We start from the raw sequence: 18,543 nt of genomic DNA, 5'->3' as shown, positions 1-18,543 counted from the left end.
TGCCCATATTACAGGCATGCATATGTCACCATGCCAAGGATCATTTACTTTAAATATTATTATAAAGCAACGTGTGACCACAAAGTAAACCACACAGAAAAGATTTAGTGATGTATAGAGAGGATGCTTCTATTTTCACTTTATTATAATTTGACTTTGAATTTTAAACACTAAGGCAAGTCAGTAAAATATTTCAAAATAAAGTTTCCTGTTTTGGAAGATGTAGAAAAATAAGGTTATGGTGTCTTTCTTAATAAAGCTTGTATTTCTTTGAAGCCAAATTATTCAACAATAAAACAGCAGTTATTAATATACCCTAAATGTCAATTTTGGGGGCCTTTTGTGTTTTATTTATTTTTATTTATGTTTTTAACCAGTAAGTTTTTGTTGGACATTGTTCTGTTTTGGTGTGAAAAGATTCAGCTGTATTTGAATTCTTTTGGTTTTTTTTTTTTTTTTCCTTTTTCCTACAGTTTTGTGTGTGTGTGTGTGTGTGTGTGTGTGTGTAGTCCTGGCTGTCCTGGAACTCTGTAGACCAGGCTGGCATCTCTAACTCACAGAGATGCACCTGCCTCTGCCTCTGAAGTGCTGTGATTTAAGGTTTGCGCCACCACAGCCTGGCTGTAGTTGAATTCATCTTGGTGGGAGCTGGGAAATGTTCAGCAGTGCAGTGCTCCATATTGACCCTCTTCAGTGGTCTTTGTATCAGCACTCATGTTTGAGTTCTTTCTAAGAACTGCAGTAGCTAAAGAGTAATATACTCTGCCAGCACCGAGTTAAGCCTTGTAATTCTCTTTAAAAAAAAAACATGGATTGCTTCCAGATTTGCTTGTCATTGCAAGAGCCATTTTAACCTCTGTACCATTCCACTTTTAGCATGTGTGCTGCCAAACTGAGTGCATCTTCTTGTTTTTTAGTGAGTGAGTCACTCACTTGTAAGACCAAGTCCAACAAGCTCAGAATAGGAAGTCATGGGAAGTGATTTGTCTTCTTAATATGTATTGTGTTCTCCCCCAGTTTTTAGTTTTTAATGTTAGAGTCTGTTCTTGAGATTTAGCACTAAACCAATAACATGAATCTGAGAGTGGCTTTGTGAAGCATGAGTATTCGCAGGATAAAGAAATAAATGGAGGAGGAGTAAATTGATCCTGTCATGTATAAAGACTTTTTTTTGACTTTTTCTTGGCAGTGAAGAAACAACTGGTGATATCAGTGATTCTATGGATTTTGTACTACTCAACTTTGCAGAAATGAACAAACTCTGGGTGCGGATGCAGCATCAAGGACATAGCCGAGATAGAGAAAAAAGAGAACGAGAACGACAAGAACTGAGAATTTTAGTGGGAACAAATCTGGTGCGCCTTAGCCAGTTGGAAGGTGTAAATGTGGAACGTTACAAACAGGTTCTTACCATTTTCATTGTCACTTTACACTGTGCAGTAAAAACTGAACTCTTACCTTTGAAATGTTTTTGTTAAAAGTTCAATTAAAAAATATTTTTAACTGTTTTTTTACTTAAAAAAGACCTAGTTAAAAGTACTGCCATGTTTATGGGTTAGAGAGTCAGTATTGTCAAGGTACGTTTTTCTTATCTCCACCTATATATTCAGTGCAATCTCAGACATACCTCCCTCTGTTTACTTACTTTAAAAGCCAACAAACTGGTTCTAAAATATGTGAGAAAGAGTAGGGACGCTGTAATACCCACAGCAGTTTGAAAGAGTAGAGGTAGTTTGTGGGTTTGACACATACCAGTATAGAAATACATAAAAGGAAATTAATGAAAACAGACACAAGTCATTGAAGGGGAGTAAATAGGGATCAGCATATTTTTCTAAAGACATTAAAAAAAAATGTGTATGGGTTTTTTGCCTGCATGTATGTCTGTGTGCCATATATGTGCCTGTGCCCAAAGAGACCAAAAGAGGGTATCAACTGTCTTAGGACTGGAGTTACAGATGGTTGTGAGCCACCATGGGCGTTGGGAATCGAACATAGGTTGTCTGGAAGATCAGCCAGTGGTTTTAAAAACTCCCAGAAAACTTTCTGCAAAAGGCTAGATGGTACATATTTTTGAGCTTTGAAAGTTATTAGTTATAACTAGTAAAGTAGATGGCTAGGCAAAGCGTTAGGAAAATGAGTATGGCAGGGCTTGGTTCTATTAAAATTTTAGAGTATAGCTCAGTGGTGTGGCTATTATTTAACATGCTTAAGGTTCTGGATTTGGATCCATAGCACCAACAATACAAACAAACAAAAACAAAAACCCAAAAAACAAACAAACAAAAAAGCTCTCCCTAAAATTTAGTGAGGGAGTTAGATTTACCAGTCCCTGGATTAGATGGTCCATTATAGATTTCACGTTGACCATTTTCCGCTCTCCCTGTCCCGTGGCGATCTTAGTAGTTCAGGCTGTCCTCCAGCTCACTATGTACTCAAGGATGACCTTGAACTTCTGCTCCTCCTAGTGTGTTTGATGTTTTCTATGATGCTGCATTATCAAATCCAGGGATTTATGCATACTGGAGATTCACTCTGCCAACTGAGCTACATCTTTAACCTTGTACTCCAGTTAATTTTTATGAAGGTTCAACAGCAACCTTCTTGTTTGTTAGTTAGTTAGTTAGTTTGTTTGTTTGTTTGTTTTGAGACATGGTTTGTCTCTCTGTAGCCTTGGCTATCCTGGAGATCAAACTTATAGTCTTCTGCTTCATGAGAGTAGAGATTAAAGGCATATGCTACTATGCCTGCCCAGGACAACCTTCTTAATAAATGACTCCAGAACAATTGAATATCCGTTTATGTGTAAACAAAGAAACTTTTTAAGTCTTGAGCAATTTCTCACACTGTGTAGAAACTAGAAAAATTGATCAGATATATATATATATATATCTAAAATCTAAAAGTACTAGAAGAGAGCACAAGGGAAATCTTCATGGTTTTGGATTATGTGAAGACTTGTTAGGACATGCAAAAAATGCACAAACTATTTAAACAACCTTTTTATATAACCATTTTTTTATATTTAAAAATAAGTTAATTTTTAAAGTTGAACATTGAAGTGTGGATGAGAGCAATATGAAATACAATTTTCTAGTTCAGTTTGGGATTTCTATTTCAGTTTGGGATTTTCAAAATGAATTTTTTTTTTCCCTCTGTTTTCAGATTGTTTTAACAGGCATTTTAGAGCAAGTTGTAAATTGTAGAGATGCTTTGGCTCAAGAATATCTCATGGAGTGTATTATTCAGGTAAGTATTTCTGAATACTTCATTTCTCAGAAGGATTTTTATTAATTTTCATTGTTTGGAGAAAAAAATCGTAGGGCCAAGTGGAGGCCTGAGTTCAAGGCCAGCTTGCCAGTGTGCCGAGAATATGTCTCAGAAAACTAAGAAGAAAATATTTTCCTGAATAAAAAATTTACTTCATAAATTTCCATTTTTAAACTTGGTCTTTGTACTAATAGTTTGTTTTGTTTCTCAAACATGTAGGAAAATAATCTTGAGTTTTCCAGGTCTTATTAGATTTAATATTAGTTGTATACTGGTAATGGAATATTTCTGGTTTTGATTTTAATTATCTAAGATTAAATTATTTTTCTGTAAACAGTAACTTTACATATTATTTATAAGATCATATTTACTATTTATTTATTTATGTATTTAATTTTGTTTTTCAAATTAGGATTTCTCTTTATAGCCCCAGCTGTCCTGGAACTCTCTCTGTAGACCAGGATGGCCTCTGCCTCCCTAGTGCTGGGATTAAAGGTGCATACCACCACTGCCCAGCAAGATCAGAAGATTTTATGAAGTATTTCTTTATTGTATTAATTAATCCTTGTCTGATTTAGGTTTTTCCTGATGAGTTCCATCTGCAGACTTTGAATCCTTTTCTTAGAGCTTGTGCTGAGTTACACCAAAATGTAAATGTGAAGAACATAATCATTGCTTTAATTGACAGGTAAGACTGTTCAACGCTGTTACAACATTTTCATGAGTTTTGTTTCTGTTATGCCTTTTATTATTGATTTTACTGTGATTTTTGCTATAAATAATTTAACTTTTAATGTCTAGTTAGTGTTTGCCTGACTTAGGTGTGAAAGCTTAACTTTTTATTCGAAGGTGTATAGAGGTGCTATTTTTTAAAGTTTTTTATTTTTATTTTTTTAAATGTAGCCCAGGCTGTCTCAGACTCACTGTGTACTTGAGGATGACCTTGAATTTCTGATTCTTTTGTCTTATTTCAAGTGCTGGGATTATACATGAGCCACCATACCTGGTTTACAATGATATTTTTAATCTGTTCGACTGATATGTAGACATTATTGTATAGACCTTTCCTTGAATCTTAGGAATCCAGAGTTCATTGAAGAACATAATTCCTCACAATTACATAAATTATCTTTCAATGATAACTTTATTTAGTTTTGTATAGTAGCAACAACATATGCTTAGGTAATCAGTCTGCTACCACATTTTTATAAAAGAAGAGTTTTTAAGAATCACATTTTTAGGAAATCCCCTTTGAGTATTTTAGCCATTGGTCTTAGTTGATAAAGAAATATCAAAATTGGGGATAGACCAGCAGTTAAGAGCACATACTACTCTTGAAGATGACCTGAGTTCAGTTCCCATCACCTACACTGGGTGACTCAACAATTGTCTGTGACTTCAGTTCTAGGGCACCTAACACTCCCTTTGGATTTCATAGATACTTGCATTTACAAGTGCATAGTCCCACATACAGAAACACACCTATACCTAGATTTTAAAATAAAACCTTTTTTAAAAAATGTGTGTGTATGTATAACTTGACTTTTGATAATGTCTGTAATGAATGACTGCCTGTTAGCCCTGCCACCTGATAATACATTGCTTGTGGGCATATATTATGGAACCAGACGTAACATCAAAGATTTATTTCAGTGAACATTTTCTTGTTTAGTTTTTCAAAACAGGGTTTCTCTATGTAGCTATAGTTGTCCTGAAACTAGAGGTCTGCCTGCCTCTGTCTTTCGAGAGCAGAGGCCACCACCCAGTTTTTGTTATGTTTTTAAGCTATCTAATTACAATCTAAGAATTAATATAGCGGAAGTCTCCAGATTGTCCCAAATAGCATATATGCTTGCTTACTGGGCCCACTCTTAAAGCTGGCTAACCATATTTTCCTCTGTAGGAGTGATGTCCTTTAGCAATCCCAATCTTTTTTTTTTTTTTTTTTTTTTCTGCATAAGAAAATGTAGATGCAGTTCTGACCTTGACAGGTAATATAATATCTATAATTTTGAATAGTTTATAATGTAGGTTATGAAAGTTAACTTTATTATTTCTAGTGGTTTCATGTAGGTGCTGGGGACTGAACTTGGGTTCTCTATAAGAACAGTGAGAACTCTCACCACTGAGCCATCTCTATAGCCCTAAAGATCATTTATTTAATCTGGGTGTGGTAGTACATGCATGTAGAGGCAGGAGTACCATTAATTCTAGGCTAGGCTGTACTATATAAAGTAGATAAGTAAACATAAGACTGCCAGTGGTATAGGCATCATTAATAAAATTTTAGTTAAGAAGGAATTGAAAAAAATGACTCATACATTGTAGCTCTTGTTTTAAAAAAATCTTATGTTTTTATAGAAATAGAAAATACAGAAAAGGAATAAAGAAAAAATGATCTCACTGCTTAGACCCCTGTATCTTTAAAGTTGTTTTTGTTGTTTTAGATTAGCTTTATTTGCTCATCGTGAAGATGGACCTGGGATTCCAGCTGAGATTAAACTCTTTGACATATTTTCACAACAGGTGGCTACAGTAATACAGGTTTGTGTAGCATTTTCTCTAAGTTCTCAACTTTGAAACTTCTCTATTGGTATTTTTGTAATTGTTTAAATTATATAATTTTCTAAACATTACAGTCCAGACAAGACATGCCATCAGAGGATGTTGTATCTTTACAAGTCTCTCTCATTAATCTTGCTATGAAATGTTACCCTGATCGTGTGGACTATGTTGATAAAGTTCTAGAAACAACAGTGGAGATATTCAATAAGCTTAATCTTGAACAGTAAGTCAAAATTAAACTGAATTTATTTGTTGTTGGGGAGGGATAGAAAAAACACATTTATGGAAGTCAGAAAAACTTGCTGTAGTTGCTTTTCTCTTCTTCCGGGTGGGTTCTGTGGGTAGAACATGGGTTGGGAAGCTTGGTGGCAACTGCCTTTACCCACTGAGCCTTGTCTACACTAACATTACAACTTCGAAAAAATTCTTGGCACATTTTTTGTCTTGGATTTGCTTTTTTGGGTTTTTTGTTTGTTTGTTTGTTTGTTTGTTGTTTTGTTTTTTTCTCAGTTATTCTTCACAATGTTAGCATTTGTCTTGTTTGAAGTATGTGCTGAGATTGTCATGTGTGATGCTAAACGGGGTAGGAAGTTTTGCTAGCTGCTTACTTGGTTGTATACTGTAGTGAAGTAGTGGCCTTATAGTCCAAAGTCTTCAAAGTTCAGTGCCTCCAATTCAGATCCTTCCTATATTTGAATGAGCTAGTTTTTTTTTTTTGTTTTGTCTTTATTGTTTTATTCTATGTGTATAAATATTTTACCTTAGTATATGTATGTGTACCATGTGTGTACCAGGTGCCTGCAGAGGCCAGAAGAGAGGGGGTTGGATTTCCCTGAAACTCAAGTTACAGACATTTATGAGGCACCATGTGGATGTTGGGGACTGAACGTGGGTCTTCTTTAAGAGCAGCTAGTGGTCTTACCTGTTGAGCTATCTCTTTAACCTCAGGAATGAGCCAGATTTTAAACTAGTAGGGAAATAATATTTTAGCCTCCCAAAGAAAAAGGTTTCCTGCAGATGATTAAATTGTGAGAAACAAGGGCATATGTAAATTTAAGCTGAAAAATTAAAGAAATAAGTATATATTTGAAGTATAACAATAAGCTTTGTTTTTGACACTGTTAGGGAAAGAATGGTTTCCTGCTTGCTGCTTCCTCAGTCATACTGTCCTAGACCTGCAGGGGCTACTTTGGACAATTTTAGGTGTCCTTCCTTCTCTAAGTCATTTATAATTTTGAGGTGTTAATGTACTATTTTTATCTTTTCTTTTTTCCATCCATTTGGTTCAGTCACATCAGGAAAGTTTATTTCCTTTTTACCCCCTCCCCCATTATGTTTTGTCTTTTAGTTATTCCTTTATTCTTATGAACTAAAAAACAGTACAGATCTTTAACAATTAAGTTTGAGGGAAAATTAAGTGATGTGTCTTTATTCCCACTGCCCCCAGAAGATGAGCTTTAAAGTAACAGTTAGTAAAAGAACTGGAAATCCCAGTGTCTAACGGTCTTGCAAAGCAGCTTCTAGAGAATGTGTCTTTGCAGGATGCTACTTTAAATTCAGCTTGTTCTCCCATAGTCATCACATGCAGATCTTTCTTCTGGATGGCTTTTGCATGGATTTTTCTCCTATTTACTTTCCGCATGAATGCATAATGCTTGTTGGTTATCTGAGGAACCATAGTATCACTTAAAACAATTTTCTGAGAAATACCAAATTGTAGCAATTACCTTAATTGTCTCTACACCAATTCCTGTTCATAAATTGGAAAGTATTATCAATAGAACTGTAGTGGATAAAGAAGTGTATGTGCTTAAATAGGCATCTTTATCCTCTTTTTGATTTGTTTTCAGTTTTTTGTTTTAAGATGGAATCTTGCTGTGTAGTACAGACTAGTTTAGAACTTCCATTATCCTCCTGAGTGCTAGAATTACAAGGCCACCAGTCCTGGCTGTATTTATCTTGAGAGGAGGTCATTGTGAAATAGAAGAGATTGAATGTATTGCTCTTTTTCTCAATTCACTGGGCCTATTTCTTTTAATGTGTAAATGAAGTTATTGTTTGTTTGCTTGGTTTTGGTTTTTTGAGACAGGGTTTCTAAGTGTCCTGGAACTCACTCTGTAGAACAGGTTGGCTTCAAACTCACAGAGATCATCCACTTGCCTCTTCCTCCAGAGTATTGGGATTAAAGGCATGCACCACCACTGCCTGGTTAAATGAAGCTTTTTTGTTTAATATGTGAAACAAATGCTGTGTGTCTGTATACAAGATCAATATTATTCATAGAAGGGTTGCTGTTTTCTCTTTGTAGTATTGCTACCAGTAGTGCAGTTTCAAAGGAACTTACCAGACTTTTGAAGATACCTGTTGATACTTACAACAATGTCTTAACAGTCTTAAAACTAAAACATTTTCACCCACTCTTTGAGTACTTTGACTACGAGTCCAGAAAGAGCATGAGCTGTTATGTGCTTAGTAATGTTCTGGATTATAACACAGAAATCGTCTCTCAGGACCAGGTAAGAATACAGCATGATGTTTTAGGGAAATAGAGGATGTGGTTGTGGGGTCTTAGACATTGAGCCTTAGATACTAACTGGGAAAGGTAATGTAATAATAAAAACCATAAATAGCTTATTTGTTATAGAAGTTAAAAGATTGGAGATATAAATAGAATTATTAATTGATTTCACCAAAAGGAGAATAACCATAGTTTATTAGCATTTGGCATATCTCTTTTCAGACTTTCATCCATAAATGAATACATTGACCTATTTCTTTTCAATGCCTCTGGAACAACCTCTACTTCCTCCCAATTTTATGTCTTCATTTTTTAAAAACTCACTGAGTTCAACTACTACTGCCTGTGTATGCATGGGTGGCATCTGTTAAAGTATGAGCAACCTACCAGTGACCATACCCAAAGAAAGTGACTGTCCCTCCTTCAGCAGCCAGCATTTGCTGATAGCTCCTCAACTAGGGATTGATGCTTGGGAGCCTCCTTCCTATCCAGGATGGATGCTAGCTAACATGATCTTGTGTAAGCAGTCACAGCTGCTGTGAGAAGATGTTATTTTGCAGCAGTCTTTCCTTGATCTCTGTTCTTACAAACTTTCTTCAATGTTCCCTGAGTCTTGTAAGGGAGGAGGTGTGATATAGATATCCTGTTTAGGGCTTAACACTCCATAGTCATTTATTTTCTACCCTTTCAGTTTGTATTAACTGTTAACCACTGCAAAAAGAAATGCCTTTAATGAGGGAGTAAGAGCTATAATAACCTATAAGGATAAGTATTTAGAAGGCAATTTGATACTATATCCATTTAGGAAAATAATAGTGGTAGATTCGTCCCTAGGGCCTCTTACTTCCTAATCATTTGGTTCTTTGTTATGTTTATAGTACCAGGCATGAATTCCACTCTGTCAACAAACCTTAAGTCCAAGTAGAAAGCTGTTGATTATTCCCATTGCATTCATTTCATTGTTGTGCCAATGGGCTAAGCTGGTTGTTACTTTAGTTTAAAGGGTTTACAGCTGGGTGCTACTGTTCATGCCAACTTCTTACAAAAAACTGAATTGTTTTACTGATACTATTTCAAAGATTATATATACTTGAGAAACTGTTACCTTTTTGTTGGTGGTTTTACACTATTTTCTATTTCCCATGTTGCAGGTAGATTCCATAATGAATTTGGTGTCCACGTTGATTCAAGATCAGCCAGATCAACCTGTGGAAGACCCTGATCCAGAAGATTTTGCTGATGAACAGAGCCTCGTTGGCAGATTCATTCATCTTCTACGGTCTGATGATCCTGATCAGCAGTACTTGGTATGAGCTATCTCACATCTATAACCTTTCATCAGCAGAGAAGGGTCTAATATGCCTTAATGCCCTTTTTTGGTCTTAGTTTAAGGTATTGAAAAACTTGCTACCGAGTTAAAGTTCATGGATTCTATGGAATTTAAAAAAAATATATTTACTTAGTTTTATTTACTTCTCTGTGTAGCTAAGTTGACCTCCAAATCATGATCCTTCTGCCTTAGCTTCCTGAGTGCTGGGATCTTAGTTATGTTGCCAATTGTTAGACAATCTCCAGCAGGTAGAACAGGCTTTATTTAATGCCAGGAAGGTGGTTTCTCTAATTCTGGCCATTTAATGGGGCATAAGCAGTGATTTAGTAAGAGTTCAGGAAAATGCCTTAAGCTGGGATTTTTTTAAGCTAAGGATAGGGAAGGCAGAATGGGGAAGTCAGTTCTTTTCCGTAGATAACCTATTTTATGAGGCTGTAGGTTCTGTTATTGCTTTCTGCAACCACAGGATATCTGAGGCAGCTGCTTTGCTTCTGTAGCCCCCAAATAGGTGGCTTCCTGGAGCTATGAGCAGTTTAGGGCCTGGGCTTTTAAGAGTGATTCTTCTATTACTGGTAATGCACACACAAATACACACATCCCCACACACCCCATTACTGTTTTATTCCCATAGCAGCCAATACTTTCTGAGCACATAACGTTGTGCAAGGTGTTGATGACACAATTGAAACTGTGTTATTTAATCTTTTGAACAGTTGTAGGAGTATGCTACCCTATTTTTCAAGTGAAAATTGGGCTAAGAGGAAGGCTATTGTTATATGACATTTCCCCCTGGGAGATGCAACTCAGACAACTATTCAGTTCTATAGGGAACAGATAAGAGGCCCAAATAATGATTCTACCAGTGTCCAATTTGGCCAACTAGTGAGTTTATTGGGATTACTTATAGGAGTATTGGGGGAGGGTGGAAATACTCTACAGAAACAGGACTGTCTCAACGGTCCTGCTCCAGTGCTGATGACAACCCATCAGAACTGCAGTACTGGAGCTCTGCAAGCTTGCAGGCAGCATGCAGATTGGCAGCCCTGCTGGTCAGTCTCCTCTACCAGCGTGGTTTACTTCCACAACCTTGGGGAGGGGCCTTTGTTAGTTTTCTAAGTTTCAGCTATATGGAACTTGTAAGATTATTTACCTCCTGAATCTTAGAAACTTCCCTCCAGAATGGAATGTTTCAGCCGATTGCTACATAGCAGCAATAAAGAGTAGAGAGTACTAGGATCTACCTTTACATGTAAGTCGGACTTGCTCTATCAGTCTGCATTCTTTATTAACAAAGTGTAGTTTATACACATGTATATGAGAATAACATGTATATCTGCTTTTGGCTAGTTACCTAAGTTAGTTATACAACCTGTGTAAGCTTCCAGTATATAAAATGGGTTAGTATTTTTAGGGTGGTTAATGTAGAAAGTGTGTACCTCTACTACTGCTGGTCTGTCACAAAATGGTAACATTTGTAAACAACTGATCCTAGTGTGGAAATATTTTTAATTTTTTTTTCTTTGTTAGATTTTGAATACAGCCCGAAAACATTTTGGAGCTGGTGGAAATCAACGGATTCGCTTCACACTGCCACCTTTGGTATTTGCAGCTTACCAGCTGGCTTTTCGATACAAAGAGAATTCTCAAGTGGTAGGTTTACTTTGAAATATGTCATTACATTTTTTTCTATTTTCTTTACTTTATCTTCTGAGTTGTAGAAAAGCTCAAGCACACACAAAAATAAGTAATATTGATATCAGATCCCACTTAGGAATGCCTGATTCATTCATTACCCTTTGCTATGAGTTCCTAGCTGACACTGATGAACCAGACACTAGCTGAGGAGTTATATAACAGCACTAACAATTATCTGACTCACTCGATTCAAATTGATGCTAAAACTTCTTCTTAGGTTCTAAATCAGGTTAACTGTGCCTAGTGATAGATAGGTCCAGTGTTGCATAATCACATCTCAACAAACCTGCAGTTTTATAATATTAGTAATTATGTACAACTTCCCTGTGGTTTTTTTCTTCCTAAAGCAGTCATTGCTTGACTTCAGTGGCATAATTAAAAAAAAAAAAAAAAAAAAAAAAAAAACACCTCAGTCTCTCATATACATGAAAGGTGAACACCCAGGATTACATTAAGGAATAAAACTCAGTAAACCATATTTTTTAAAATAATTTCTAAAACAAATTTTTTTCTTTAATACTCTTATCTGCTTGCATGCCGGGTTTTTGTTAAGATAGTTTCTATTCTATTTTCCAGTATTTATGACTAGGTATTTATCACTATAACAATAAAAGTGGCCATATTTTGAAGCTGTAATGTTCAAAATGGTATAGTACTAATAGAAATACATCTAAACAGACTAATAGAACTAAGGAGTGATCCAGAAAACCAAGTGTATTGGTTTTTTTGGTTTGGTTTTGGTTCTTTGAAGATAAAGTTTCTCTCTGTAGACCAGGCTGACCTCTAACTCAGAAATCTGCCTGACTCTGTCTCCAGAACACTGGGATTAAAGGTGTGCACCACCATGGCCCAGCTAGTGGATCAGCTTAATTGTTATCACCATGTCAGAAAAACAAGGGGGAAAGGAGTCATTAATAATTGGGGATTGGAAAACTAAATGTCCACTTTAACAGAATGAAATTAGATCTTTATCTTGTATCACACACACACACACACACACAGAGAGCTCAAAATGGTCTAAGAAGCCAAACCTTGTTCTTGTGATTTTTTTTTTTTCTTTTTGCAGTGAGAGTACTAAAAGCATAGTCAACAAAAGCAAAAAAAAAAAAGACAAGTTAGTTGTCTAAAACTAAAAAGTTTGCATAGCAAAGGAAAAAATAGTGTAATGAGATAGTGTATAGAATGGGAACAAAAATTTGCAAACTATACATTTGATAAGGGGCTAAATCCAAAATAAGGAACCCTGAACTGGAGAGATGGCTCAATGGTTAAGGGTGCTTGTTGCCCTTGGCAGAGGACCTGGATTTGATTTCTAGCGCCCAAATGGTGGCTTATAAGTATCTTTAACTCTAGTTTTGAGTTATCTGACTCCCCCTTCTGACTTCCATGAGCACCAAGCATGCACGTAATGTACTTAACATACATGGAAGCAAAGCACACATAAAATAAAAATAAATCTTAAAAACACCCCATAAAACAAAATAAGGAACTCAGTTCAGTAACAAGAAAATAAAATCACTTGATCTAAAAATGGGTGAGGAGTGCCAGCCTGGGCTATAGAATTTAACCCTGTCTCCAAAACAACAAATAAATAATGGACAAAGAACCCAAGTACAAACAAAAAAACATCATGGTGTAATGAAAGGGAACACTGTTAGCGTCTCAGTTTAGTACAGCCACTGTAGAAAGCGGTAAGGTGGTAGCAGGGTGGTAGAGCACATTAAAGGTGTGTGCCACCACTGCCTGACGGGAATCAGCTTTTCTTGAAGAGTGATCTACACTCCATGTTCATTGCACCATTACTTATAGCGGCCATGAATGGTTAAACACATCAATGATGAATAATAACAATACAATTTGTGTGTACATACATATGTGTGTATACATATACTGTAACATTATTTGGCTCTAAAATAAAAGAAACCCTGCCATTTGCGACAAGATAGGTGGTCCTGGAAGACAGTATGCAGAGTAAAATAAACCAGTTACTGAAAGATAAATACTCATGACCTCATGTGTCTAATCTGAAGTTGTCAGTAATTATCAGATGAAAAATTGGGGGGCCAACAAAAATGAAAAAGAGAAAACAAGGATTTGAGACACCCTCCTGAAACAGCACTTAGTATTTATATTGTAACAAGTATTATATACTTGGATTTTTGCATTTAATCCTTGTAACAAGTCTTACTGTCACCCTTTAAAAGTAAAAAGAGCCCAATGATTTTACAAAAGTTTGGATGGTATAAACACTGGTGTTTACAACTTTTCTAGAAATTAAATTAGCAAAGGGAAAAGAACAATAATTTTCAGCAATGGCAATGGTATATTGAGAATGTAATCTAACAGTGGTAGAAATGTGAATTACTATATTTTTACTAAACTATAGTGTTAAAAATACATTAATTTCTCTTGTAAGATTTTACATTAAGGAAATAATCAGTGACCTTTTTTTAAAAACTTAGTTATTTTTTTATTATTGTTAGTGTGATGGGTTGGGGAACCCTCATTTGTGGTGTACGTGTGGAGTGGCAAAGGACCTTGCAAGGGTTCAGTGTCAAGCTCAGGTTGTCTGGCTTGTGTGGCAAGTGTTTGTAACTTTCTTCACAGCACTGGGCACATATTAAGATCTTAAAGCTTTGTGTATACTGATCATTCAGTACGTTTTTACAGGTGCTTTCTAAAGGGGAACAGTATAACCAATTTAGACTATAAATGAGTTGATGAAATAATTTCTTGTTAAAATAATATAAAATGATTTAGTATTATGAGGAAACTTGTTAAGAAGTTGTATATAAATTATTTGTAGTATGAACCAAATTTTAACTTTTTCAGTGATCTGCTTTAAAGCAAACAGAACACAAAACTACACATGTATCTCCATTATATTTACATAGAAAAATTGGACAGGAAGACATTAGCAACTGTGTTAGCAGGGATGGTTTTATTTTCTAAAATTATTCATGTATTTCCTCAACATAGGGATGTGTTTCTTTTCTGGTTAGAAAATAGATACTAGATCTCAAAAATTCAGAAGCAGCAGCTTTAGATACGGGTTTAGTTTTTAAGGAGACATCCTGCTTGGTTTACTTGTGTGTTCCATAAATGAACAAATTAATCTTGAACTCAATTGTTTTTCCTGTTTTAGGATGACAAGTGGGAAAAGAAATGCCAGAAGATTTTTTCATTCGCTCACCAGACTATTAGTGCTTTGATCAAAGCTGAGCTGGCTGAATTACCTCTGAGACTTTTTCTTCAAGGGGCATTAGCTGCTGGAGAAATTGGCTTTGAAAATCATGAAACAGTAGCGTATGAATTTATGTCCCAGGTGAGCTGTCTTCCTCCATGGGTTGTCTGGTCCAGTTTGTTGAGTTCAGTCACTGTTCAGTCTGGGTTTTTTTTTTTTTTTTTTTTTTTTTTTTTTTTTGAGGTAATGCAGTTGATGTTCCTGGTTTACTTTTTTTTTCTTTTGGACAGGCTCTCTCTCTGTAGACCAGGATGATCTGGAACTCAGAGAAATAGATCCACTTGCCTCCGCCTCCTAAATTCTGGGATTAAAAGTGTGCTCATCCATGCCTGGTACTCTTATCTTTTAGTATGTAATTATCACTAGTTGGCCATGTAGAAATCCTTCTGTGTGATAGTCACATATAAAGAAGCAAAGTATTGAGTTGCTGGGACAAAAGAAACCTAAGATTTACCAGCAGGTAGTGGACAAAGTGTTTCATGAACAAAAGTTTGTGTGGTTAGTTTAGTTCAGTTGACAAGTCTGAGCTCAACAAAGTTGGGATAAGCTTCTTAGTAACTTGTTAGCAGCCTTCCATCTGGCTGCAGCTTATGCCTCTTCCCTGGAAAGTACAGTGTGCAATGATGTGAATGTCCTTAGATCATCGCACAGAGTGGGTTTGTTCTGAAGAACTTTGGGAAATCCTGTTGATGGATGGCTCCTGAATATTCTGTCCTTGTCTGCCAGGCATTTTCTCTGTATGAAGATGAAATCAGTGATTCTAAAGCACAGCTGGCTGCTATCACCTTGATTATCGGTACTTTTGAGAGGATGAAGTGCTTCAGTGAAGAGAATCATGAGCCTTTGAGAACTCAGTGTGCACTTGCTGCATCAAAACTTCTGAAGAAACCAGATCAAGGCCGAGCTGTGAGCACATGCGCACATCTCTTTTGGTCTGGCCGAAACACAGACAAAAACGGGGAGGAGGTAAGGTTTCTCTTGGCTGTTACAGGAGATAGAATTGGTAACAGGGATTGCTTGGTCACTTGGCCATGTGCTTAGGAAGTGAAACTGGGTGCTTGCTTCATTAGAGGAAATGAATGGGTAGTGATGTTAGCATCTCGCCCTGTGCTAGAGTCTACTTTAAGTATATGGTTACAGTGACTTGTTTACAGTTACTTGTTTTGATTTGTTTGTTTTGAGATGGGGATCCCTGTATGTAGCTTTGGGTGTTCTGGAACTTACTCTGTAAACAGGCTGGACATGAACTCACAGATACCCATCTACCTGCCTCTGCCTCCTGAATGATGTAGTTAAAGTTAGGTATGTGCCTTCATACCCGGTACCAGTTCTGTTTTTAAATACAGTTGTCTGCTTTGTTTTAGGGTTTCATTTTGTTGTGTCCAATTACAGTATTAAAAAGCCTTATAGCATTTTAAGGTGAGAAAGTGGGACCATTCTCATTCATTAATCCATTCCATATTTTCCTGCCCTTTATTTTAGCTTCATGGAGGCAAACGGGTCATGGAGTGCCTAAAGAAGGCTCTAAAAATAGCAAATCAGTGCATGGACCCCTCGCTACAAGTTCAGCTCTTTATAGAGATTCTGAACAGATATATCTATTTCTATGAGAAAGAAAATGATGCGGTAAGTAAAATAGTTCTCTCTTTCTGTTGATTTGATACTTTGTTTAATTTGTGAAAATTTGACTTTGCTTAGTTACCTACAACCTTCTTCCATTCTCCAGAATCCTTTTCTGTCTGCATACTGTGCAAGTTAAAAAAAATACCAAATTTCACCAACATGTAGGCTTGATTTGTCATCATGTAGCATTCAGAGTCATTCCTAAGGCATTGTCTATTTGTAGCATTATAGTATTCATTAAGGTTTTATGTTAAATACAATTTTGTTTCTTGTTCTTTTGCTGGTTTATGTTACTCTGTATTTTGAGTTTTTAAAATTATTTTTTTTATTTTAATTTTATATAACAAAGTCCAATTAAATGAAAACAAACATTTTTATGTAATATTTGGGAATTTGGGCGTCGTTCTTTCCAAACTACTTCCTGCGCCGGAAGGGGCGCCGTCTTGGGGGATTCGAAGAAGATTCAGATATCCTGGCTGTAGTCTGTAGGGCTGTTTTGTCCAGCTGTTTTGAATGTAGGATCAGCTTGTACTCTGTTTCAGGGGGTCTGGCATGATCAAACCACATTAGTCTGGAAGGAATCCACATCTTTTCATTTTCTGTGGAAACAAAAATAGAAATCCATTTCCCCAGTAACTTGTCCTTCAACTTAAATTTTTGGAGTCAAAGCATTTTTTTAAATTTATTATTTTACATGTCGATCCCAGTTCCCCCTCCCTCCCGCCCTCCCTCCCTCTTCCCCTCCCTTTTACCCTCTCTGCCCTCTCACATGCACTCTAAACACCCTCCCCTCCCATCCCCCCACCCCAATTCCATATGTAGGGGAATGCCATCCAGTTGGGGTCATGTAGATCTGACAGGTCCTGTGAAGTAGGGACTAGGGCTTCTCTCCTGTCTCTATATTAAGGCAGTTATCCCTCCATGGGGGATATGTTCGCAAAGTCCTTTGAGTTTTTAAAATTCTTATTTTGTCCTTAATGAATAGCTAATAGTTGTTGCTTAAATTTAGAATCATGTCCTCATATCTTTTTCATAATTACTAAGGTATTTGATGAAAGTAATACATATTTCTCACAACATTTGCTACTAAATTGTCTTTTGTAATACATGCCTGCTACACAATTATTCTTTTTAGGTAACAATTCAAGTTTTGAACCAGCTTATTCAAAAGATTCGAGAAGATCTCCCAAATCTTGAGTCCAGTGAAGAAACAGAGCAAATTAACAAGCATTTTCATAACACATTGGAGCATTTGCGCTCAAGGCGGGAATCACCAGAGTCTGAGGGGCCAATCTATGAAGGTCTCATCCTTTAAAAGAAGACAGCTCAGCAACTCCTTTCTACCCACCAGAAAGGGCTTCCCTAGGTCTCCCTTCCATAGATTGTGCCTTTCAGAAATGCTGAGGTAGGTTTCCCATTCCTTACCTGTGATGTGTTTACCCAGCACCTCCAGACACCTTCAGGACCTTAACTCACTTCATAATTGTTTAAGTCTGTCTGATCACCCCAAGTAGCATGACTGATCTGCTCTTTAAACTTCTTGTGATCTGTGAAAACTGAAAGCAAAACCCACTTAACCCAGCTACTAATGGAGCTCTCTTTCCTTATTTTATTTTGTTGCATTGTTGATTGTGTATTTTCTTTATTAATGGGGAGTACTAACCCAAACATACTTGTTTATTTGTTCTCTGGTCCTATCTGAGATTACTTTAAAGGACAGGAGTACTGTGTGTGAAATTCAGCTTGGGCTTTCCCTGAATGCAAGATAAAGCCTATGTGTAATATATTCCCTACAATTAGAATATATTAATGCATGTTGAAGAATTTTAAAGCACTGTGGTCAAAAGCAGAAGCTATATTTTGCATATTTGGACTCAGCTATCCATTAAGAACTATGTCATCATCTGGACACATCAAAGTAATTTGATTCTATGAAATAGAAATTTTGTGACTTAATGTAATTTATGTATAACCTCCACTATTGTAAATTTATGTGAAATGCATCACAATTACAACTTTTTCATCAGTGAAATAATAAAGTTGATGTTAACAATTTTGGATCTTTCTTGTTTTTTGTACAATTGATGGAGTGAACTCTATGGATTACCTGTGGGTAATGTCTCATAGGCTTATGGAATTCTCTTATTTAACTCTAGGTTTAGCACTTAATGGACAAGGTACCACCTGTTATTTCAGACATTTATAGCTAATTACCTTCTTCAAGCACACATACTTTTTTTAGGACATGATGTTACCATTACATCCCTAAAGGCTCTTTACCTGTGTAGTTAACCATTG

General features: G+C 36.2%; 1 protein-coding gene across 1 annotated transcript in view; it reads left to right on the top strand.

The window, feature by feature from the left end:
* The window catches only part of Vps35 (VPS35 retromer complex component), a 30,453-nt gene extending 12,153 nt beyond the window's left edge, over nucleotides 1-18,300 (top strand). The window contains exons 6-17 of the mRNA XM_051195028.1: nucleotides 1,190-1,403; nucleotides 3,166-3,249; nucleotides 3,849-3,958; nucleotides 5,718-5,814; nucleotides 5,910-6,058; nucleotides 8,144-8,351; nucleotides 9,505-9,660; nucleotides 11,211-11,333; nucleotides 14,524-14,703; nucleotides 15,349-15,588; nucleotides 16,105-16,248; nucleotides 17,381-18,300. Of these exons, the coding sequence (XP_051050985.1) occupies nucleotides 1,190-1,403; nucleotides 3,166-3,249; nucleotides 3,849-3,958; nucleotides 5,718-5,814; nucleotides 5,910-6,058; nucleotides 8,144-8,351; nucleotides 9,505-9,660; nucleotides 11,211-11,333; nucleotides 14,524-14,703; nucleotides 15,349-15,588; nucleotides 16,105-16,248; nucleotides 17,381-17,560 (1,885 nt within the window). The 3' untranslated portion in view covers nucleotides 17,561-18,300. The remainder of the gene's footprint in view (nucleotides 1-1,189; nucleotides 1,404-3,165; nucleotides 3,250-3,848; nucleotides 3,959-5,717; nucleotides 5,815-5,909; nucleotides 6,059-8,143; nucleotides 8,352-9,504; nucleotides 9,661-11,210; nucleotides 11,334-14,523; nucleotides 14,704-15,348; nucleotides 15,589-16,104; nucleotides 16,249-17,380) is intronic.
* The last annotated feature ends 243 nt before the right edge of the window (nucleotides 18,301-18,543 follow it).

The sequence above is a fragment of the Phodopus roborovskii genome, unplaced genomic scaffold (assembly GCF_943737965.1).
Source record: "Phodopus roborovskii unplaced genomic scaffold, PHOROB, whole genome shotgun sequence".
NCBI lineage: Eukaryota > Metazoa > Chordata > Mammalia > Rodentia > Cricetidae > Phodopus > Phodopus roborovskii.
This window is presented reverse-complemented; position numbering and strand designations above follow the sequence as displayed.